The sequence below is a fragment of the Puma concolor genome, chromosome B1 (genome assembly GCF_028749965.1).
Source record: "Puma concolor isolate L17-30 chromosome B1, mPumCon1.1.hap2, whole genome shotgun sequence".
NCBI classification, from domain to species: Eukaryota; Metazoa; Chordata; class Mammalia; order Carnivora; family Felidae; genus Puma; species Puma concolor.
In genome coordinates this window covers 196,121,157-196,145,587 of record NC_141670.1, presented here as the reverse complement: position 1 = coordinate 196,145,587, position 24,431 = coordinate 196,121,157, and the positions used below count along the sequence as shown (strand labels likewise).

General features: G+C 37.5%; 2 protein-coding genes across 8 annotated transcripts in view; one reads left to right on the top strand and one right to left on the bottom strand.

Moving 5' to 3' along the window:
* Nucleotides 1-4,766, top strand: part of CC2D2A (coiled-coil and C2 domain containing 2A) — a 145,239-nt gene extending 140,473 nt beyond the window's left edge. For all 7 annotated transcript variants that reach the window (XM_086705416.1, XM_086705413.1, XM_086705414.1 and 4 more), the window contains 3 exons: nucleotides 1,117-1,175; nucleotides 2,879-3,056; nucleotides 4,434-4,766. In XM_086705416.1, the coding sequence (XP_086561542.1) occupies nucleotides 1,117-1,175; nucleotides 2,879-3,056; nucleotides 4,434-4,622 (426 nt within the window). In that variant the 3' untranslated portion in view covers nucleotides 4,623-4,766. The remainder of the gene's footprint in view (nucleotides 1-1,116; nucleotides 1,176-2,878; nucleotides 3,057-4,433) is intronic.
* A 3,961-nt stretch (nucleotides 4,767-8,727) lies between these two features.
* Nucleotides 8,728-24,431, bottom strand: part of FBXL5 (F-box and leucine rich repeat protein 5) — a 46,097-nt gene continuing 30,393 nt past the window's right edge. Inside the window, exons 10-11 of the mRNA XM_086705408.1 lie at nucleotides 16,759-16,907; nucleotides 8,728-9,529 (exon numbers count right to left, since the gene is read on the bottom strand). Of these exons, the coding sequence (XP_086561534.1) occupies nucleotides 9,453-9,529; nucleotides 16,759-16,907 (226 nt within the window). The 3' untranslated portion in view covers nucleotides 8,728-9,452. The remainder of the gene's footprint in view (nucleotides 9,530-16,758; nucleotides 16,908-24,431) is intronic.

Here is a 24,431-nt window from a genome sequence, read left to right as displayed (position 1 = left end):
GTGTGTATACGGAGTGTGCAGTATAAAATCTTTTTACTGTGATCCAGACCTTTCCAAAAAGTTTAAAAAACAGTGCTCTAGAGAAATTCTTCCATGTGTACAAGGTGACATATACAAGACTGTTTTCATAGAAAGATTCTAGCCTAAAAACTGGAGTTAGATGAGATAAAATACATATAGTACATAATGGAATCTTTTTTAAATTTTTTAACGTTTATTTATTTTTGAGAGAGACAGAGCACAAACGGGGGAGGGGCAGAGAGAGAGGGAGATACAGAACCGGAAGCAGGCTCCAGGCTCCGAGCCATCAGCCCAGAGCCCGCCGTGGGGCTCGAACTCACGGAACGTAAGATCATGACCTGAGGTGAAGTCGGACGCTTAACCGACTGAGCCACCCAGGCGCCCCCATAATGGAATCTTTTATAGTAGTTACACGAATGAATCAATGTCAATAAATCTTATTAGCACTCTAAAAATATGTATGTTATTATCTCTAAAGGTAATGTTAAGGGAGGAAAGGCAAGCTGCATATTCACAGTATAAAATATTGCATAAATAGACTTGTCCAATCACTATGTTGTACACCTAAAACTCATGAACATTGTGTGTCAACTATACTTTAAAAAAAAAAAAAAAACAAAAAAAAACTATCACATAAAGTTTAGAAAATACCCAAACGAAAACAACACATTGTTTAGGGATACATAGATCTGTGATAAAATCATAAATACATTTTATTAACTTGCCTGTTTCTACCAGGTGTGATGTAAACACCAGGAGAGCAGGGATTTTTATTCATGGCTATATACCCATCACCTGAAAAAAATGCCTGGCTCACAGTAGTTGTATGTTGAACCAAAGTGCTAAAAAACAAATTCAGGTCCTGGTTACCTCTGTGATGAGAAAGGAGATGAAAATGAGAAAGAACCAAACCGCCATAATTTATTTGTGATATTGTACTTCAGGTGGGTCATGGGTACATTGGCATCCATTATAATGTATCTGAAAGTCTGAGATTTTGTAACTTTTTAAAAAAGATTTAGAAAAGGATGTATAGCTATTCAAATTCAAGTTAAGTGTTTTTCCGGAATTTCTGAACTATTTCCTCTTTTACAGCCAGAAGAACTAATTTACCAGCGCACAGACAAAGCGGCTGCAGCTGAGCTACAAGACAGGTCATACAATACCCATAAATCCACATGCAATCTGTCACTAGGAGTGCAATCCCAAACTAAACAATTCTCAGCCTGGATCCATAATCTGAGCAGTTAAACTTTGGTTCATATTTAGAGACAGATACCAAATACAGATGTGATCTCTAAATGCCACAGCCCAAAGGGCGGATGGAACAAACAGAAGTGAGCTCCAGCAATGACAGGTAGTTTTCCAAAACTTTACCTCAGATTAGAGTTCAGCATCATGTTGTTATGGTTCCTGTTCAGACATGTCATAATCCTCAACTTAAAATATGCCTCTTTTGTCCAATAGTGGCTTACTGAACTGCAGCTAGTTTATAAACCGAACACATGGGGAAGTCTGGTCTCTATGAGATTTAATGATATTAACTCCCCATAATCCTCATAACCCTGTAAAACAAAACTTACTCTTCCAGTTTTGCAAATGTGGAAACCGAGGTTCAGAGAGGTCAGCATACTTGTTAAGTGTTAGAGGGGGCTTCTGTGCCCAGCCAGGTCTTTCTGATTTCAAAGCCTGTGTGCTCTTTCTACTGTATCAAGCTGTGTAAAGAGCAGCATGTCAAACACACAAGAATAACTGTGACCCTTTTTAAGTTATTACGACTAGAAGACACCAATTTATTCTCAATTTCAAATCTATATAAAGCCTTACTGGAGACCCCCACCTAGAGCAACTAACTCCCCCCAAAAGTCTTTTTTGTTTCTTCTGATGGTTTCAGGATACTGTATTAATTAGACCCACATCATTTATTCTTCCAATACTGATGAAGTGTGTGGCAATTCACCCATACTCTCTTGCTCGGGCCATCTTGAAACCCAGAATGAAAATATGTAGAATGTGCCAAACAAGAAGTGGATCCTACAGCTACTGAGCAGTGGGGAGCTGGCTGGTCCCCTAAATCTGTGCTTGGTTGGGGATACACAGGAGGCTTTAGAATTGACAGGGTTTTGACTCAAACCCCAGCTCCCTTGCCATTGTCAACTCACTTATCCTACTTCAAACTGTCCCCAGGTAAGTAAAATCCACCCATAGAGTCACTGTTAGGATTAATGTTTATTAACCTTTGAGAGAGAGACAAAGCATGAGTGGGACAGGGGCAGAGAGAGAGGGAGACACAGAATCCCAAGCAGGTACCAGGCTCCAGCTGTCAGAACAGAGCCCGATGTGGGTTTCGAACTCACGGATTGTGAAATCATGACCTGAACCGAAGTCAGATGCTTAACCAACTAAGCCACCAAGGTGCCCCCAAGTCACTGTTAGGATTAAATAAAAATTAAAAAAAAAAAAAAAAAGCATTTTGCACAGTACCTGGTTAAAAAAAAAAAAAAAGGCTCAATAAATGGTAGCTATTTTCCTTTATTCTGTGTTTGAAACTTAATTTTTGATATCCTGCTTTATAGCTAATATGACAGGTACTGGATCCACAGGATATAAAGCTTAGTGAGGATGGCTTTTCTGAAAACAGTTTCGAGGCAATCTAGGAAAACAATACTCATCAACAGAAATCACAGCACAGGGTAAAGAATCAACATGCGGCATTAACAGCCCTACAGAGAGTTAAGGCTTTCAACATAAATGCGCCTAGTGAATGACCATGTCACTGAATCCCCACCGCATACAAGCTGTACCTTTGCTGACAGAATCCAATCAGCAAAAGATGGAGCTTCTTTTTCATAAACAGGATTGAAAAAATACTCAAAGAGAAAATCATGGACTGGCGGCCACGGCATCTGACCAGGTGGAACAGGTACTGCACCTCCGCGCTACGACACTTCCTGCCTCTGTTAGAGAGAAGCCGAGGAGAGGACGTGGAAGACGACCACAGAGGAGAGCTGCTCAAGCAGCTGGGAGACTACCGGGTAAGTGCGATGGCTCTAAACTGAGCCTGTGGACTGCATTTCAAATTGGAAATTGCTTGGTAATGGATTTTTGGAATCAAAATGCTGACTCTGCTCTCCAAAGCACATAGATGTAGTGGCATAGGCTAAAGGATGTAATTAAAAGTTCACATCTCAGTAATTAAGCTATTATTAAACAGCAAAATGCCTCCAGACACTGAAAATGCTAAGAGAGTAATGCAATGAAAAATACCTTAAATAAAATGCATTCAAAAGTCTTGAATACAATTAAAATATCTGGCTATATCCTATTAGGCTCAACTGTGCATAAAGGTGAAACCAACCAGGGGCGCCTGGGTGGCTCCGTCGATTAAATGTCCGACTTCGGCTCAGGTCATGATCTCGCGGTCCGTGAGTTCAAGCCCCGCATCGGGCTCTGTGCTGACAGCTCAGAGCCTGCAGCCTGCTTCGGATTCTGTGTCTCCCTCTCTGCCCCTCCCCCAAAATTAAATTTTGTGCTCTGTCTCTCTCAAAATTAAATTTAAAAACGTTTAAAAAAATTTTAAAAAAAGGAAAATTCTCATTAATACGTGTGCCCTCCTGCCTGTCAGTAGTGCTGTGTTCACATCCTACAGCCAGATAATAAAACCTAGAAAGCAGTCTCAAACTAAGACAGTAAGCCTTGTTGGCTGAACAGCATGACGTCAAGTTGGACATTTAATTCTATTCACGGACTACAACTAGGTTTTCAGCGAGGCTGTCTTCAAGGAACAAAACACGTAATTCAGTCTTGGGCAATGAAAAGAATTCATTGGCTTATTTAAGTCACAGTATCAGAGTGCACCAGTCTTCTTGAAGTCTTTCCACCCTGCCCTCCACCGCGCAGCGGTGTTGGGCTCGCTGTTTTCATGGTATCCAATAGCGGAACAGCTCCAGGGCAGGACTCACGTCTGCACACACACTGTGCAGAGCAGGCGAGAGCATCTGTGTGCCATTATTCCTATCCAGTTTCCTGAGACTCACTTTGACAGATCAGTCAGTGTGGCCACAGGGAAAGAGTGTTGATTAGCTGAATCCAGGTCCCTGGAAACACATGGGTTACCACACAAACTCGGGGCTATCAGGCAGAGAGAAAGGAAGTGGAGGGTGGCTGGGTGCTAACAGCTGTCTTATACACCAATATACTAGCAACTAAACAAAAGAGCCATCTGGCCCCTCTCCATTTTGTGTATTGCTAATATATAGTTGGATAGAAGAGCAGAACTAAACAAGTGACTTTGAGATGCAGAAGAAGACAAGAGAATTAAGAATTGCGTATGTTTACATGAAGAAAAAATACAATGAAATCTTCAAGCTTCACTAATGACTATAAATCTTGGTTGTGTTTTTTTCCTTCAGTTCTCTGGATTTCCCCTTCACATGCCCTATTCTGAACTGAAGCCTTTAATTGAAGCAGTATATAGCACTGGAGTACATAATATTGATGTTCCTAATGTTGAATTTGCTTTAGCTGTATATATCCACCCATACCCCAAAAATGTTTTGTCTGTTTGGATCTATGTTGCCTCTCTCATACGCAACAGGTAACTTTTTTCATCGTATACTTTTTGTATCATGTAGAAACTATTTCATAGGACAATAATCTTAAGTGATATTGATCACATCAGAAGGAAGAAATTATTTGTAAATAATGAAAATGATCGTTTTCAAAATAAATGTTTTTATTTAGTAGTCTGTCTTGCCTTCTGCCACCCTGACCCTCAATTCAATTCAGGCTACCCACAGTTCCCCTCACACTAATAGGCTTCCTACCTATGCCACTGTGCTTACCTTCCACTTGGAAAGCCCTTCCTCTTTGCCTGTCCAGCAGAATACCATTACACTTTTAAGATCCAGCAAAACAACACAACTTTTCTGAGGGAAAGAGGAAAAACTTTGCAATACGGAGTTTGTATGTTTAATGCCAAATACCTTAAGACCTTATCCTACAGAAATATTGAGCAAATGTGCACAAGTACACAAATGTGCACACACGCACACACACACACTCCTACTGAAGCAATATAGTATTTTAGGGAGGAAAAAAGAAATATACTTAAACATGCACCAAAAGGGAAGCCATTTAAGAAATTAAGACATGGCTATGGACTGAACATTTGTGATCCCACAAAATTCCGGTCTTGAAACCCAAATCCCCTATGTAATGGTATTTGGAGATAGGCCCTCTGGGAGGTTATGAGAGTGGAGGCCCTGTGTTGGGATGAAGACCATCATTTGAGAGGAGAGAGTCTGCTTCCTTTCTTTAGACCATGTGTGGATACAATGAGAAGAGGGCGGTCTGCACACCAGAAGAACAGCCCTTACCAGAAGCCAGATCTGCCAGCACCTTAACTAACCCTGGACTTCCCAGCCTCCAGATATATGAGAAATAAATGTTGTTTAAGCCACCCACCACTGTTATAACAACCCAAACAGACTAAGACAGACACAGACACTACTATAGTAAGCCATTAAAAGGATTAAAGGTAGGGGTGCCTGGGTGGCTTAGTCTGTGAAGCATCAGACTTCGGCTCAGGTCACGATCTCCCAGTTCACGAGTTGAAGCTCTGCATCAGGCTCTCTGCTGTCAGCACAGAGCCCACTTCAGATCCTTGGTCTCCCTCTCTCTCTGCCCCGGCCCCGCTTGCACTCTGTCTCTCTCAAAAATAAACATTAAGGGGCAACGGGGTGGCTCAGTTGGTTGAGCATCTGACTTCAGCTATCTGACTTTGGCTCAGGTCAGGATCTCGCATTCTGGGAGTTCGAGCCCCATGTGGGGTCTGCGCTGACAGCTCAGAGCCTGGAGACTGCTTCGGGTTCTGTCTCCCTCTCTATCCCTCCCCAGCTTGTGCACATGCACTCTCTCTCTAAAACTAAATAAACTTTAAAAAAATTTTAACAAAAATTAAAAACATTTAAAAAAAATTTTTAAAGGTATTAAATGTATGTGCTAACATGGAAAGATATACACAAAACAGAAATACATAAAGCAGGATTTCTCAGCAGAAGCACTACTGACATTCTGGGCCAAGTAGTGTGTGGCTGCGGAGGGCTGACCTGTTCATCAGAGGATGTTTAGCAGCACCCCTGACCCCTCCCCACTGGATGCCAGTTGCATCCCTTCTTGCCAACTCTGCCAAGATGTGACAACCAAACATGTTTCCAGATGTTGTGTAATGTCCTCTGTGGGATAAACTACCTCCAGTTGAGAACCAGTGATTAGCTGGAATCACTTAAAAAAATAATAAAAATAAAAATAAAGAGGGACCAATTAAGGAAAAACTTTCACCTTTTGTTTTACTCCCTTATGCCTTCCTCTATCAAATTATATCACTTATGTATTTACAGGCCCCTGATAACTCAACTATGAACTCTTAAGGGAGAGTTCAAAGACTGACCCCTAACGGTCATTACCAGGGTAATCCATGGACAAGTTAACCCCTCTGCTACTTATTTTCCCCATAAGATCAAAATGATCACATGACTTACTTCGTTGCACTGTTTAAACAAGTCAGTATATGTAAGTACAGGTACTTAGAACACCACCCAGCACTGATTGAGCACCTGATGTCAGGCACCCCAAGGCATTTTACATTAACTTGTATTTTATTCTAAGAATGAACAGTCCCAATAATTCGTGAAATCAATTACAAAACCCAAGGTAAATGTAAAACAAGTATATATAGTGTTTCATCAAATACTAAATAAGTATCCCCTGAAGTTAATGTATAAAAATTAGATATAACTTATGTTGTCTATCTCCCCATGCAACTAAAGGAGAGGTAGAGTAGGAAAACAGTGAGTCTCCATATAACAACGTGCTGACACACCGAAGTCCATTTAGTCCAAGACTGCCAAGGCCTATTTAATGGTTTGCTGATATCAAGAAGCACAGGACAAAGGGAGACACCTCAATTACCTGGTACCCCTGAGGAAATTAGCCGCTCAAATTAATTAACTGAAAAGGATAACATTTAAGTCAAGTTCTGAAACAATGAATCATGATTTTTTCCCATAAGTGTTATCAAAATTTCTCCTCCCCAAATAGTATACTGTTCTGTGGTTACATGGAGGATAAACTTCACTCATCACTCGATTACTCAGGGCCAGGAGTCCAGAGGAGTAATTCTACTTACGATTCATGTAAATACAGACAAGATGCAGTTGGGGTTGGATGGACTCACTCCAGAAGAATTCTCGTAGTTTGTTTTACTGAAATGGTCCCCGATGGGAACTGCTCAAATCAGGTTTATTAAACACTTAAGGAAATAAAAATACAGTAACTACAAGAGAATCAACCTTACAAAATAAAACTTCAGATCCTGTAAGTGCTAAGCTCAGATTTCCTTCCAAGCTAAGGGAATCAAGAAGTCACTTCTTTGTGCTTAGGCCAGACTTCTAAAGGAGGTGACTAGGTGCCACAGAACCACCTAAGAGGTACAAGCTCAAACAAGTAAGATGGTCTGCTTACACAGCTGTCTTTTCCTACATGCAAGAAACATTTTGCAAGTGTCAGCTGTGACACAAGGAGAGAACCCTGACAAGAGGGGAAACTTCGGAGTCATTATCATAGCCACGCCCCAAGAGGTGGGTCTCCCTGCCATGTTTAATTCAAATGATAGTGAGACTTAAAAGAACAGGTGGATTTCAGGGGCGCCTGGGTGGCGCAGTCGGTTAGGCGTCCGACTTCAGCCAGGTCACGATCTCGCGGTCCGTGAGTTTGAGCCCCGCGTCGGGCTCTGGGCTGATGGCTCGGAGCCTGGAGCCTGTTTCCGATTCTGTGTCTCCCTCTCTCTCTGACCCTCCCCCGTTCATGCTCTGTCTCTCTCTGTCCCAAAAATAAATAAACGTTGAAAAAAAAAAATAAAAAAAATTTAAAAAAAAAAAATTAAAAAAAAAGAACGGGTGGATTTCTCATCAAATGATTCTTCCTTCATCTTTAGACAGCTGTCTAAAATAGTCTTCTCTTCGCCTGAACTGAAATCTGTCTGCCGTAGTTTGTATCTTTCCTAGTCTCCTGTCCCTCAATAAAACAAACAAAAGAATGCCTGGGACCACAAGTAACAAGACTGCAAGACTGCTTCCTCTTCCACAGACTTGCATGTATTTCCAACAGCAGATGACTGTTCTTTTTTGGACATAACATTATACAGCACATTACAGAAAACTGATTCAGGGGCGCCTGGGGAACTCAGTCAGTTAAGCGTCCAACCTCGGCTCAGGTCATGATCTCACAGTTCATTAATTCAAGCCCCACATCGGGCTCTCTGCTGTCAGCACAGAGCTCGCTTGGGATCCTCTGTCCACCCCGCCCCCTCCTGTTGGCCCCTCCCCTGCTCATGCTTGCTCAAGCACTCTTTCTCTCTCTGTCAAAAATACACATTTTTTAAAAAACTGATTCAATATGTGTTTTTCTGAATGATAGGTTCCCACTCCCACTGTCTTTTCACACAGCAATGGAGACAGACATACACAAATTCTGGCTACTGCACAAATAATTTCAAAAAAGACCATTCAGCTCAACAAAATTAGGTATCTGTCTAAAACTGCCAGGATCATGACTTCATGGGAGCTCAAAACAAAATATTTAATCTTATTTTACACTAATGTAAATGTGAATTGAGATTTCTAATAAAATCAAAACACCAAAAAATTATTTGGTAAAGTCCTCAAAGTAAATTTTATTGATACATTTCTTCAAAGGATTGTGGAATTTTTAAAAATCCCTTCCAAATTTGACAATTTAGGGACAGTGGTAGGAACCAGGAGTATCTGAAGAAAGCAAATACAAATACATTGGTGCTTTGCTAGCTCACTGAGCTAACACCAAGAAGCCAATTTATTCTATTATCTTAAGGAACCTTACATATGGGTATGTTTGAATTGGCCCTCTGAGAATTGTTCAAATAAAGGAAACATGGGGAAAAAAAAGACTGGTTTTCAAAATGTGCTATCTTTGAAAATAAAACTTCAGAAATGTATGTTTGAAAGGATCTGCAAAGCTTGGTACAGTGTTTATATATAAAGAGAACCAATAACCCCCATTGACTTTAAAACTCAAATTAATCTAAAAAATACTCCAAATGGCATGGCATTAGTGACATTCTTTTCAAAGCATTCCATTTAAAAGAAAACCAATAAAACTGTTCTCATCCTTATGAAAAGATCTAATCCCTTTCTAAAACAAAAATATGATTGCAAGAGAAACAACACTGTACAATTCACTGGTAAGTTAAGATTTCTGAGGCTGTAAGACATGGGGCCAAAACAAGTCACACTCAAAAAGGGATGGTTAACACAAGAAATGTGCTATAAGTAAAGTGCATGAAAGGAAGCCTGCTCAGCTAAATGAAGTAGACAAAGATCAGGAGTCAAGGGTCATTCGCCAGAGCGGCAGCAGGCTCGAAAACCACACTGCAAATTCTGGCATCCGCTGGCGGTATCAGCATGAGGACCTGTATAAAAACAGAAAAGTGTGAAAGGAGGAATTTCTTAGAGATCACGTGAAAGAGCTAAGACATCTGACTTTTTTTTACTAGCAATCCATGTATAACATAGAAATAAAATGTCCCAATGATTGTATAAAAAATTAGACACAAAAATAGCCAACAGCAGTTCTACTTTAACTGGCCCAAAATCTATAAGAAAGAAGGGAAAGAAATAATTGTTTTGGCAACAGTCTTACAAAATAAAAATCTAAGACAAAAAGATAACCCACAGAAGTAATGTTGTAGGGTAACTTAACAGATTTCTTAAACTGTCAACATCCTTCCTAGAAATATAATTAAGACAAAAACAGCCCCATCCATAATACATCAGCTAAAGAATCCACTATTCAGCAATTACAGTAAACATTATATTCGAAACTTAAATAAACTATATAGACATAGACTGAACACGTTCTCCTTATTTTTATTTAACATCTGTAGCAAAACAAATGGTGAGAGTTACGTGAAATTATCTTCCAGAATTAAGTATATAATCAATGATTAGCTAAATAAACATATCTAAGACATAATAAAACCTGTGACTCAATTAGAAAGAAAAATAAAACACTGTGGAGTAACTGACATTTTATTCCAGTCACATTACGCTACCCAAACACTAGATAAAAGATCCATTAGGGAACACAGCCCAGAGTGAGAAATATCAAAGGAGAGATATCATGGCACATACACAAAAGTTAAGTTCTTTGAATGAATCATAGTTTTCATAAAGGCAGGCAAATGTGCAAAAGGATGTTTTAACTATACCAAAGCCTTTCAGTAGGTCTGCACCATGAACAAAACCAAAATACTTGCATTTGTTATTTGTGATATGTACAGATCATACACTATGTAATTTTATACACTATGTCAAATGGATAATTGAAAAATCACAGTATTCTGGATATCTAGTTCAACTCAGAAACATATTTCAAATAAGCTTTGTTTTGTTTTTTTAAAATAGCAATCTGTTTTTTAAAGTAGCAATGCAGGGCACCTGGGTGGCTCAGTTGGTTAAGCATCCAACTCTTGATTTCAGCTCAGGTTCTTGATTTCAGGTCACAGTTCGTGAGTTCAAGCCCCATGTCTGGCTCTACACTAAAGTCCAGAGCCTGCTTGGGATTTTCTTTCTCTCTTTGCTCTCTTTCTCCAACCCCTCCCCTGCTCAAACATGTGCACACGCTCTCTCGCTCTCTCTCTCAAAAGTAAATAAATGGCGCCAGGGTGTCTCAGTCAGTTAAGCGTCTGACTTCGGCTCAGGTCATGATCTCATGTTTCATGGGTTCGAGCCCCGCATCAGGCTCTGCAGTGGCAGTGTGGAGCCTGCTTGGGATTCTCTCTCTCCCTGCCCTTTGCCCAAGTGCGTGCATACTCTCTCCCTTTCTCTCTCAAAATAAATAAACTTTAAAGAAACATCAAAGAAACAGATGAAATAATAGAGTAGTAATCCACTGCAAAAGAAGGCATTTATGTTAACATCAACATAAGAAAAAGACTACTTGCATCTAAACACACAAAACACTTATTTCCCAGAATTTAACTTTTCCTTGTAGTCCCAAATGGCATACACAAAATACCAAGGGCACATTTCTTTGGATATACAATCAATGAAGTATAATGTTTATGGATTTCAATATGGAAATAACGCATCTTTAAGAAAAGAAACTAATGAACTTTACCAGCATATGTGGGACTGCAATGGGTTAGGACTTCATTTATTTTCAAATACTTATGTTTAATTTTAAAACAGAGGTGATGCCTGCAATGTGGGGCACAGGTACAGGAGCGGGCAATGCTAATACGGCAGAAGATCGGTCACACGTTTATAACTGCCAAAGTCAGTAACACATGAGGCTTCATTGTATTATTCCATGTTTATAGGTTTAAAATTTTTCCTAACAAAAAGTTTAAAATTATTTCAAATATAAAATTGAATTACAAGCCCATTTTTTATTTAATCAAAATTAAAATCTGTTCTATTTTAAAAAATGAAAAGTTCAGTGTGTCAAATATTTAAAATTCACAAAGCAGCATTTTGTTATTATTTTCCCTGAAAACAAGACTCCAGTTTAGCCATCCTAACCAAAACCAAAACGTCCTAGAACATATTATCAGATATGTATTAGAAACTCTTCTCCCACAACCTTTGACCAAGTTTTCCTTCTGAACAGATTTGCAGTGTTTCCCCGTGCCACCTTTTCCTAGCTCGTCTTTCCTCACCCCGTAAAACACTCGTTCCTGCTCTGCTTGCCAATCACCTACTACCGATCATCAAGGGCCAATCTCCCGCCTCACTACCATGGCCCTGCCTGACATGCAGTCCTAGGATGAAATGCTTAAACTGGTGGATTCTGCAAAAACGTATTTCTCAGTATGTAATTCTACTCTAGAGTCTTTAAAAGGGAGAAATAAGAGGAAAGAGACTTGGAGATTTTAAGACAACTTTCCAACTAAAACTCCCTAAAATACTTTAAAATTTCCATATTCCTATTTTTTAAAAGGACAGAAAGGTAAGGAAGAAACTTTATGCTGAATTCAACAATGGCCTGGGGAAAATCGGAAGTGTTGGATGAAAGCAACGCAAGTGAAGCACAGTTCTAAGGCAGGGAATAATAAAAGGGAGCTGCCAAGGGGCCAACAGGATCAAGGAAGCTCTTCTAGAGATTCCTATCTTTCCAAACACTAAACAGCTGGCCACCATCCTCTCCAAAAAAACAGGCTCAGCAGCTTCAGGTCTACCTGGGTCACTCTTTGCTCTCAAAAGTCTAAAGGATGGTACTAGAGATAACAGGGGAAGAAAAATGTGTGTCCCATATTAGGTTGAAAGTAACCCAGCTGCTTATCTGTCAGCATCTCCGTATTAACATCACAAAACAAATTCCCCACTAACATTGATATAAGATGTGCCCCCTCTTTCAAATATGCACTAGAATATCTGAGTTTCAATGGGATTCTAAGTATACAGAGTGAAGAGAGAATTAATATGTAAGTGTTTTCAAATCAAAAAGTAGAATCTGCAGCGTGTGGGTGCCTCAATCAGTGGGGCATCTGACTCCTGGGTTTCAGCACAGGTCATGATCTGATGGTTTATACCAGCAGCTCAGAGCCTGCTTGGGATTGTCCCTCTCCCTGTATCCCTCCCTAACTCATGCCTGCTTGCACAAAGAAAAGAAAAGAAAAGAAAAGAAAGAAAAGAAAAGAAAAGAAAAGAAAAGAAAAGAAAAGAAAAGAAAAGAAAAGAAAAGAAAAGAAAAGAAAGGAGGGAGGGAGGAAAGGAGGGAGGGAGGGAGGGAGGGAGGGAGGGAGGGAGGGAGGAAAGAAAGAAAGAGAGAGAGAGAGAGAAAGAGAAAGAAAGAAAGAAAGAAAGAAAGAAAGAAAGAAAGAAAGAAAGAAAAAGAAAGAAAGAGAAAGAAAGAAAGAAAGAAAGAAAGAAAGAAAGAAAGAAAGGAAGGAAGGAAGGAGGGAGGGAGGGAGGGAGGGAGGGAGGGAGGGAGGGAGGGAGGAAAGAAAGAAGGGAGGGAGGGAAGGAGGGAGGGAGGGAGGGAGGGAGGGAGGAAAGAAAGAAAGAAAGAAAGAAAGAAAGAAAGAAAGAAAGAAAGAGAGAGAGAGAGACAGCAAGCAAAGCAAAGCATTGATCGATCTAGAGAAGGTGGTGGGTACTTAAACAATAACTACAATACTATCTCAAAACTACAATCCCATCTTAAGGTTACAGACCAGGTGTCTGATCCTAATAATCATGAAAGTGATGTCAACCATGAGGAGATTTTATTCTATTTAAAGGCCTAGGGCAAAGCAAAAGTAAAGATAACCACTGTTTTTAACTTTGGTTAGTCTCATATTGTAGTAAACAGAAAAGAAGAGCAGTTTCCAAAGCATGAAAACCATAACCAAAGTTAACAGTGAGACTCTTAAGCATCACAGGACTGTTTGAAAAGGGAATAAATGGACAGCAGAAAAAGTGAGGCAGCATTAGAAAGAAATGTAACTAAGATACCTCCTACATTATTTTGCCAAGTACCTCAAGCAGCCAGCTGCACTTCCATAAACACTGACAACTCAAAGGCAGTTTTTTCCCTTTAAATATTTGACTCATCACCAGCAAATGTCTATGTTGATATAGAACAGAAAACTCAAATGGTTATAATATACAAAGGCTAAATTACATAAAGGAATAATAAAGAAACAAGGAAAATAAAATTGGCATTATTAAATTTTTAAATGCATAGTAAAAAATAAATTTTACAAGAAAGCATTTTTAAAATATTAGATAAAAAGAGCTAGAATGTTAACTATAGTTATTTCCCCAAATTTTTATTACTGATTTGTTTTTCCTGGATTTTAAGTATATCATTTATGCTGTATATCTGCACTTACCTTCACTTACCTTTAATTCCTCTTTAACTTAAATTAGAAACATAAGAAAGCAAATCATCTGAGACTGTGTCACCTCCAGAACTATGAGCTAATCTACCTTAATTCATAAATTATACAGACATGGAAATGCAGATAAGTACAAAAAGTTTATTTGCTATCATTGTCCAAGTGTTCTTCAAAGCTCCAAAACTATGCAATTCCATTTAATACTTGTTAAATGACAGAGAATTTCTTAAACGTTATGGTGAAGAAGCCTTCTTTTATATTTAAATCTTAACGTTATCAATCAAATAACAAATGTAAATGTCATGAGGAATCATTCAGAAGAATAAAAATGGCATTTTTTAATCAGTGCTTAGTACAGTGTCTTGCTCGCAGTAGGTATTATTTGGATATCTGGTACTAACTTATCTTCTCCAAAATCTCTGCCAGTGCTTAGGTCATCTGCTTTACTTATCACTCATTATTTAGTTAATGAGTATCGTTTATCAGTATTTACTTCTTTTAGTTAGTGAGCTGGTAGCTAACTATGTACGTTTTCTTTTGACAAATACGTTTTTAAATGTTACTCAAATACTTAAAATAGTCTGTTACCTAAACATGCCCCCTATTATTCTAAGACCATATATAAAACATATTAACTACTTTCTGAAAAATTAAAAATAATAAAAAGGGGACCCCATAAGTGGTCAGTACATATTTACTGTACAAATTGAGTCGTAGCAAAAGAGGCTGGATCAATGGTGTCATCTTGCAAAACTGGATACAATGCAACTTTTATTCTAATACTTTCTAGGTTGTCCATAAGTCCTTTTAAGGAAAAAATTCTATCAGAAGATTACTTTAGGAGCAACTGGCTAGAACTCCGGAACACAAGTTAATATGATAAGTCATCCTATAAATTTTAAAGGATCTCCATTTCCCCCGAATTATGTTTTAAGAAGCTGTAAAGGAAGACTTAATATTGGATTATACAAACACTATCAGTTTCCTTTCAAATCTTTCAAAGTCAGATATCTTCATTAAAATTCACTTATTGAAAATTACCACTCATTTATCAAAAAAAAAAAAATCACATTCAACAAGAGGAATGTAGCAGCTCCTTTGGAACACTTTAATATTTATATATTCAAAACCAGTTAAGATGAAATAAATTCTAACATCCTAACAAAATGCAAAAGACTTTAAGTATTTAACTTTACCCCATCACCTAAATTATTTCAAGAAGTTTTAAAAATTTTACATGCAAAACAAGCAGGCAGATCATAAAAATGAACTGAAATCCAATCTCCCCCACCCTGTAACATGTACATACCCCAAAACAAATCTAGCAAATTCAATTGTGACATTTATTCCCACAAACATAACCTATGCTAAAATCAACTGTGGACAATTCAAGTGCAAGACAAAGATGAGAATGTTTTCTTATAAAAATACCTGCTTACTGGTTACTTTTCATAATATGTCCTATAAACCTTGGGAAGCACAACACTGCACGTACAATGACAGCCGTGCATTAAAAAAAATCTCCCATCTCAAATTCACTGCCATCTACAAAAGCAGCAAATTGTTCATGGAAGCAATCAAACTTACTTGTTGTACACTTAGAGTCTGCAACTAAAATGACATTCATTCTCACCATTCCTGGATTATACACTGAAGGCAAAGAAATGCTCCTATTTAGTGTTGCTACTTCAAGAACAAGAGAAGTCATCTCCTGCGTGACCAATGTGATTCCACAAATAAAAGAGCTTCAATCTCCTGTCTCTTTATATGTATTTAAGGAAAATCTAATCTCCCAGAAATAGCAATTTGCTAACTTCTCTGCCTACAAGTATGTCATTAAAGAGACCATTCCTCCAGTCTTCCTGGCTCCTGTCAATTGTTCTCCCTGAGAGAAACTCAGCTGATATTCCTGTCATCTTAAGATGACACAGGCTTTCAAGGAACAGTTTATGGTGTAAAAAGGTGCACAGCAGAATCTGAACTATACAAATATTTTTCCAGTTATAAATACAGGGGGTGATTTGCTTACTAATAATTGAGGAGGAGCTTTTTATATGCTTCTAGAAACTTCAGTCTCTCCTAGTGACTATCAAAAGCCCAAAAGGGCATCGAATACCTTGAAAAAACATACTCAACAGGTTCACAGGGTAGGGAAGGTTTAAGAAAAAAAACAAAACAATCAAAATAGGTATTTATCTAATGACTGTTAAAAGTAGGTTCAGGAACCAATCTCCATAACACTATAGGAATTTTAGTCATGTCTAAAGCAACTCAGCCTCTTCGATATCACATGGCAACCCCACCTCAAACTTCCATGAGATTGATTTGGAACCAGAGCCAGGATCCCCAAGAGGTTCCCATTACCAAAGTCCTCCTTTTCCAACTGCATTTTTTAAAGTTGTCCCCCGAGAAAACTGAGTGATCATCCCTAAGAAAACAGTGTATCTAGAACATCAATACATCTAAATTGTTAATGAGTGCTACATCACTAGAAGAGTTTCCCAAAATTTTATAAGAATTTTAGTATTTCTACAACTTACCATTTAAGAATGTATTAAACTGCTACATATTCCAAAAACCTGGCATGATAGATATTTGAAATACCCATCTGCAAGAAAAACTTACCTTTATAGGAGCTAATTAATGAAAACATGTGATTTTTTAATTTTATCAAATGTAAAGGACTACCACTGGAAGTAAAACAGTTTGGTAATTACAAATCTAGAAAATTAAATACAAACCCTAAGAATTATCAGAACTGCTAAAATTTTTTAAATCCATTCCTTCAAAATTATCTCATTATTAAAAGGCATTACCGTTAATGTTGTCACAGTAGTAAAAGTATTCATCGTTTAGAGAAGGACATGCTGAGACCAAATCCTGCAAGCCTGCACCAGTTACAGTAAGACAACCAGAGAGATTAAGGTGCTCCAAATAAGGCAGCCCTCCTCCCAGAGTCAAAACCCTGTAAGAGAAACAATCCAACAATTAGAATATATTAATCTATGAAAATTATATATTCCTATGGCCTACTGGACCACTATTAACAGATCTTCCAATTTGATAACGACAAAATTCAAGAATTTCTATAAAACACGGTAACTAACCTCCTACTTAGGCAGCAGTAATTTACCTGAGAAAAACTTCTTACATTTTTCCTCAAGACATTCAATAAACAAGTCTATGAAATTTTTCTGTAGAAGAACTTAACAGTAACTCAATTCTTAGAAAGAAGTACTAAATCTTGGAACTATAATCTTCATTCTCCTACAGACTAAATGAAAATTATCAAGAAAATTACGGACTAGTTTTGGCAGTTCCTCAGAGAGCATACGACCCAACACTTCTCCTAGGCATATGCCCAAGACAACTGAAAACATATGTTCACATGGTAACTTGCAAAGAAATGTTCTCAGCAGCATCATTCATAATAGCCAATAAGTGGAAGCAACCCAAATTTTAATTAATTAAAATGAATGGATAAACAGACATTATATAGCCATAAACTACTGACACATGCTACCAAATGGATGAACCCTGAAAACATCATGCTAAGTGAAAAAGGCTAGACACAAAAGGCCACATAGCATATGAATCTATTTTTTTATTACTTAAAAACATTTTTTTTCATGTTTATTTATTTTTGAGAGATGGAGACAGAGCACGATCAGGGGAGGGACAGAGAGATAGAGACACAGAATCCGAAGCAAGCTCCAGGCTCTGAGCTGTCAGCACAGAGCCTGATGTGGTGCCTGAACCCACGAACTGTGAGAGCATGACCTGAGCCAAAGTCAGACGCCCAACTGACTGAGACACCCAGGCACCCCGAATCGATTTTTTAAATGTTTATATCTTTTGAGAGAGAGACACAGAGAGAGCATGAGCCAGGGAGGAGCAGAGAGTGAAGGTGAGAAAGAACTGCAAGCAGGCTCAGCGCTGTCAGTGCAGAGCCCTACATGGGGCTCTAACCCACAAACCATGAGATCATGACCTGAGCAGAAATCAAGAGTCGGATCCTCAACTGAGCCACCCAGGTGCCCCTGGATGAATCTATTTACATGAAATATCCAAAACAGGCAGAATAGGCATAGAGACAAAGTAGATCGGAGGTTGCTAGGGGCTGGGGGCAAAGGGGAATAACTGTTAAACAGTATATAATTTCCCTATGGTATGAAGAAAATGTTTCTGAATTAGTGCTGATGCTTGCCAACCTTGTAAATCTACTAAAACCACTGATTTGTACACTTTAAAAGAATGAATTTAATGGTAAGTGAATTACATGTCAGTTAAAATGAAACCCTAATGGCATATCCTAGAATAAAAACATTAATATAAATAGGATAAAATGAGAAGTGAGCTAAAATGACAATGGCAGAGCTAAAAAAATATCAGGAACAAAACTGAGAACATTAATTTTCTGTACAATATAAAGTTCTGAAAACTAAAACAGTCTATCTTAAAAGAGATGTCAAGGGGCACCTGGCTAGCTCAGTCAGTTGAGCGTCCAACTTCGGCTCAGGTCATGATCTCACGGTTTGTGAGTTCGAGCCCCATGTCCAGCTCTGTTCTGACAGCTTGGAGCTCGGAGCCTGGAGCCTGCTCGGATTCTGTGTCTCCCTCTCTCTCTGTCCCTCCCCCACTTGTGCTCTGTCTCTATCAAAAATAAATAAAATGTAATTAAAAAAATTATTTTAAAAAAAAGATGTCAAGAGAGGCTCTCATTGAGCTTAATGTGAAATCAAACAAGTCAAAAATAAATATGCAATTATAATACCATATGATGTACGGTCTCCCAGGAACACACAGAAGGGCACTGATGGGGGAAGGAGAGGGACCCAAAAAGGTTTCCTTTGAGAAGGGACATTTAAACTGTGATAGAAAAAAACAGAAATTGGCCAATAAATGTATGTTACAGACAGAGAAAGCAAATACAAATATCTAAATGTAAGAAATATGGTGCCTTGGAGGAAGAGAAAATAGATGCATATGGCTAAAGATAGGATGGGGGTGTGTGTGTGTGTGTGTGTGTGTGTGTGTGTGTGTGTGTGAGAGATGTCTGTTTCTTGTCTTTTTTTTTTTTTTTTTTTGGGCAGGGGTGAGGATGTGACCAAATCAAAATTCAGAGATTTAAGAAATAAGATATAAACTACAGAGGTAAGCAAAGGCCAAGAATTTAGACTTAACCAAAGTGCAACTGAACTCACTGAAAGGTTTAGATGGAAGAGTAATAACAAGTAATAAGAAATGCATTCTAGGGAGATCACTCTAGTCTGCTTTTTACCACCAATGTCCAAGTATGTCAGACACAAGCCTAACCCATAAAATGCAGGATGAATAAAACACAGGTTCTGCCCTCAACTGGGGAAAGAAATATTTAAACAAAGTATTGACAATATATGCAATAAGAAAACAAAAAGTTACAGAAATATACAGAAGTTACAGAAACAATACAGACCAGGGAATGATTCCAAAATAGTAATCTTTAGAGGAATAGAACAAAATCCAGAATTCAACAATGTAGAATTCACATTATCTGGTATCCAATCAAAAACTACTAGATTTTCAAAGATCAGGAAGGAAATCAATCAATAGAAACAGACCAATAAATGATAATGATAGGACTAATAGACAATGACTTTAAAACAGTTTTATATTTTAAATATGCTCAAGGATTTAAAAACCATACAAACATAAAAGAACCAAAAAAACACATATATTAATGGCTTTGTATGCTTTTGTATATTTACATATATTATTATATGTTTATGTGTGTGTATATACATATATATATGGAGGGGAACATACCAAATGAAAGTTCTGTACTACAGATGAAAAATACAATTTCTGAAATAAAAATACACTGAGATTAGCAGTGATTAGACACTGTAGAAATGATTAGTGGACTTGAAGACACAACTAGATTAGCCTAAATAAAGCAGTATTACCACTACCACCACCACCAAAAAAAAAAAAAAAAAAAAAAATACCTTGGTATTATGGATTAAATTGTTATCACCTCTCTCCCCCTAAAAATATGCTGAAGTCCTAACACCTGGCATCTATAAGTGTGACTTTGGTTGGAAATAAGGGCTTTGCAAATTTAATCAAGTTAAGATCAGGTCACGGGGGTGGACCTTAATCCAATATGACTGGTGTCCTTGTAAGAAGAGGAAAATTTGGACATAACAGAAAATGCCATGTGAAGACATAGACAGAGACTGGAGTTATGTTGCCACTAGCCAATCAAAACACAGGTCTACCAGAACCTGAAAGAGTTAAGGAAGGATCCTCCCTTAGACATTTTAGAGGGAGTATAGTTTGGCCAATACCTTGATTTGGAAAGCTAGCCTCTAGAAGTGTAAGAAAATAAAGTCTATCATTTTAATTACCAAAGACACTGCCATTTAACATAGCACTTCATGTTCTAGCCAGAGCAATTAGATAAGAAAAATAAATAAATAAAAGACACCCAGATTGGAAGGGGAGTAGTAGTGAGATTATCTTTGTAGAAAGATCTTACATGTAGAAAACTCTAAAAAATTCATACAAAAAACTGTTAGAGCTAATAAATTCAGCAAAGTAGGATACAAAATCAACATGCAAAAATCAATTATATTTTTATATACTAGCAATGAGCAATCAGAAAAGGAAATTAAGAAAATTCTATCTACAATACCATCAAAAATTTTAAATACTTATGATTTTAATTGAAAAGGCAAAAGACTTAAACACTGAAAACTTAAACTACTGAAAGAAATTAAAGAAATGAAAACAGGGACTCAAACACCTGTATGCCAATTTTTACAACAGCATTACTCAACAGCTAAAAGGTATAAAGGGTCCAAGTGTCTAATGATGACATCAATCGATAAATAAAATGATGCATAAATACACTGGAGTATTATTCAGCTATAAAAAGGATGAAGTTCTGATACATGCTACCACATGGATGAACCTTGAAAACACTATGCTAAGTGAAACAGGCAGACACAAAAGGACAAGTGTTATGACTCCATTTATATGATGTATCTAGGATATAGAAACGATGCAAATACACAGAGACAGAAAGTAAAATAGAAGTTACCAGAGGCTGCGAAGGAAGAACAAGGAGTTACTGCTTGATAGTTATAGAGTTTCTGTTTTGAGTCTTGAAATTAGAACTGTATAGTGGTGAAGGCTACACAACACTGCAAATGTACTTAATGCCACTGAAATGTACACTTAAGAATGGCTAAAATGGTGGAACACCTGGGTGGCTCAGTCGGTTAAGCATCCAACTCTTGATTTCAGCTCAGGTCATGATCTCATGGTTCACAAGACTGAGCTCCGCATAGGGCTCCGCGCTGACAGCATGGAGTCTGCTTGGGATTCTCTCTCTCCCTCTCTCTCTGCTCCTTCCCTGTGCGTGCTCTTTCTCTCTTGCTCTCTCTCAAAATAAATAAACATTAAAAAAAAAAAAAGAATAGCTAAAATGGTAACCTCTATAGAACATATACTTTACCATAATTTTTTTTCTTAAAATGCATACAAACCCTGGAGCAAATATTAAGTAAATGAGGTACAAGCCAATAGGAGAAATAAAACAAGATGCTAAAAAGTACTTAATAAATCCAAAAGAAGTCAGGATAAGACAGAACAAGAAAAGATGAAACAAGAGGAAAACAAAGAGCAAGATGGTAGGCATAAGTTTAACAATATCAATAATTATATTAAATGTAAATGGTCTAAATACATCAATTAAATGACAGAGAATACCTGACTGAACAAAAAAAGTAAGACCAGGAGCACCTGAGTAGTTCAGTTGGTTAAGTGTCTAATTCCTGATTTCAGCTCAGGTCAGGATCTCACGGTTCATGAGATCAACCTGCACTGAGCTCCAGGCTAACAGCATGGAACGTGCTTGGGATTCTCTCTCTCCCTCTCTCTGCCCCTCTCCTGTACACACATGCACTCTCTCTCTCAAAATAAAATAATTTTTTTTAATCTTGATTTTTCAATGTACATTTTTATAGTCAATTCTCTTGTCACAAACCCTATATAACCAATTTGCCAGAACTAATTGCTATCCCATCCCTGAACAGAACATAATGACTAACGCAGGATATCCTGACAGCTCCCAATTAGCACCTCTGTTCCCATACATTAAATTGTATGAGTGCATGAGTTATATCTGTTCTCAAACCTACTGACATCAATTGTACTTATTAATGTAATTGAAATAATTTTTAAACCAACATAATACAAAAATTGTTTTTAAAAATTAAATTTGCATTTATTTCCTTAGCCTTTTTCCCAAGAAATGCACATAAAATGCACTAACTTTATTCCAATCTCTACTCAAAAAATGCTCTTTTCAAAGCCTTTCCTGTCTATCAAATATGAAGGAGCATTCTCTGTATTCTCTATAAACTAACTTTACTTTTCTTCAGAACATTCAGTCTGATATTACATGTTTACGGACTATTTCTACCACTAAATTATACACTCTATGAAAGCTGGGAATGTGTCTTATTTACTCTGGATCCATAGCAATTAGAACAGTGCAAGTTATCTAGTAGGTGCTCAATAAATATCTAAATGATTTAGAAAGATTCCTTCAGGAAACTAAAGAAGTCATCTGCACTCAGATTGCAGACTTTTTCAGTTAGCTACCAGTCTAAATGATATTAGATGAGATATTCCTATGTGGTTCCCCGTTATCAAAATTAATTCTTCCTTAAATTCAAACTCAAAGTGTTTATTTCAAGGATATCTCATATGTAAACTCCTCACCACTACCTGTAAACCATAAGGCAGAAATGCAATTTATTTCCATTCCCAATAGCAGTAAAGTTTTTATTTGTTATTTCTAAGGTTAATAGTATTAAAATTTAATAATAAGTGCCAAACTCACACTATGAAGTAACAACTAAAAATCACTTTCATGCTTTTCTTCAAATTTCACTTAGGAATTCACTTCCTGCCTTGGAGGGAAGTAGGGGTAGAAACTCTTTAGCATTCAAACAAAGTCCTATAATTCTTCTGTTAGATGAAATATGCCCCTTTCTAGCATTTTCTAAACCTTACCAGAAAGTTTCTAAACCCTTTTTCACTGAAAGCAAATAGAAGAAACATCTTAATTAGATTCATCAAAAATTTTGACTCCCTTTGAAATTGGTTTTTAACTATGCAGAATTTTTAATAAATTCTGGCTTATTTAAAAATATACCAACAAAACTAAAGAAACACAGGAAAACTGCCATTTCCTCAGACATCACCACAGTTCTGAAATATTACAAATGGTCATATGTCTTATTTCATTCTTTGGACAATAAAACTGGTCACGTTGAAAACTCAACTGAGAGGTACCAGGCTTGTTCTCAGGGTTGTGAATTTGAACCTCATGTTGGATGTAAACATTACTTAAATAAAAATTAGAAAGAAAGAAAGAAAGAAAGAAAGAAAGAAAGAAAGAAAGAAAGAAAGAAAGAAAGAAAGAAAGAGGAAGGAAGGAAAAGGGAGGAAGGAAGAGAAAAAGTAACTAAACAGAGCCACAAATAAGTTATAATACGGCACAGTAGTAATGAAAATGATAATGGTATTGGAAATGAATTTCAGGTTTTAAATTGAACCAAAAATTCCTTTTACTTTAAAACCAAGTTACATTCAAACACAACTAAAGCCACATCAGGAATACATATATAAAAAACACAATAAAGAAGCCTGGATGACTCAATCAATTAAGTGCCTGACTCTTGATTTTGGCTCAGGTCATGCTCTCACAGTACACAGGTTCAAGTCCTGGGCTTGGGCAACAAGCCCCGGGCTGGGCTGACAAAGCCAGAACCTGTCTGTGATTCTCCCTCTTGCACGCACTCTCTCTCTGCTCTTCCTCTGCTCGTGCTCTCTCTCAAAATAAATAAGTAAACATTTTAAATATATATATATATACAATATGGGCACCTGGGTGGCTCAGTTGGTTAAGCGTCCAACTTTGGCTCAGGTCACGATCTCACAATTTGTGAGTTCAAGACCTACGTCAGGCTCTATGCTGACAGCTGGGAGCCTGGAGCTTGCTTAGATTCTGTGTCTCTGTGTCTCCCTCTCTCTCTGCCCCTCCCCTGCTCATGCTGTCTCTCTCTCAAAAATAAACAGTAAAAAATAAAATAAAATAAAATAAAAATAAAAATAAATATATATATAGTAAAAAGTTTAAAAAGGAACAAAATGAGAATATGGTTGTCTTTTGCTTTTTATTGCTTTAACTACAGTCTATGCATTTGGGTTTGAATACACAGAAAATTAATGGAATGATGCACAGCAGCCCAACCATAATGGCAGGAGTTACCTCAGGGGGAAACACTCTTGGTACAGGACTTCTGAAAGATTTTTGTAATAACCTCATATTAAGTATCTTTTATAATGGTAGGGAAGTATTAGGTTTTGTGCTTGGTAAATTCTTCATCATAAAATATCTGACCATCTGATTATTAAAGAGATCTGGTAAGGG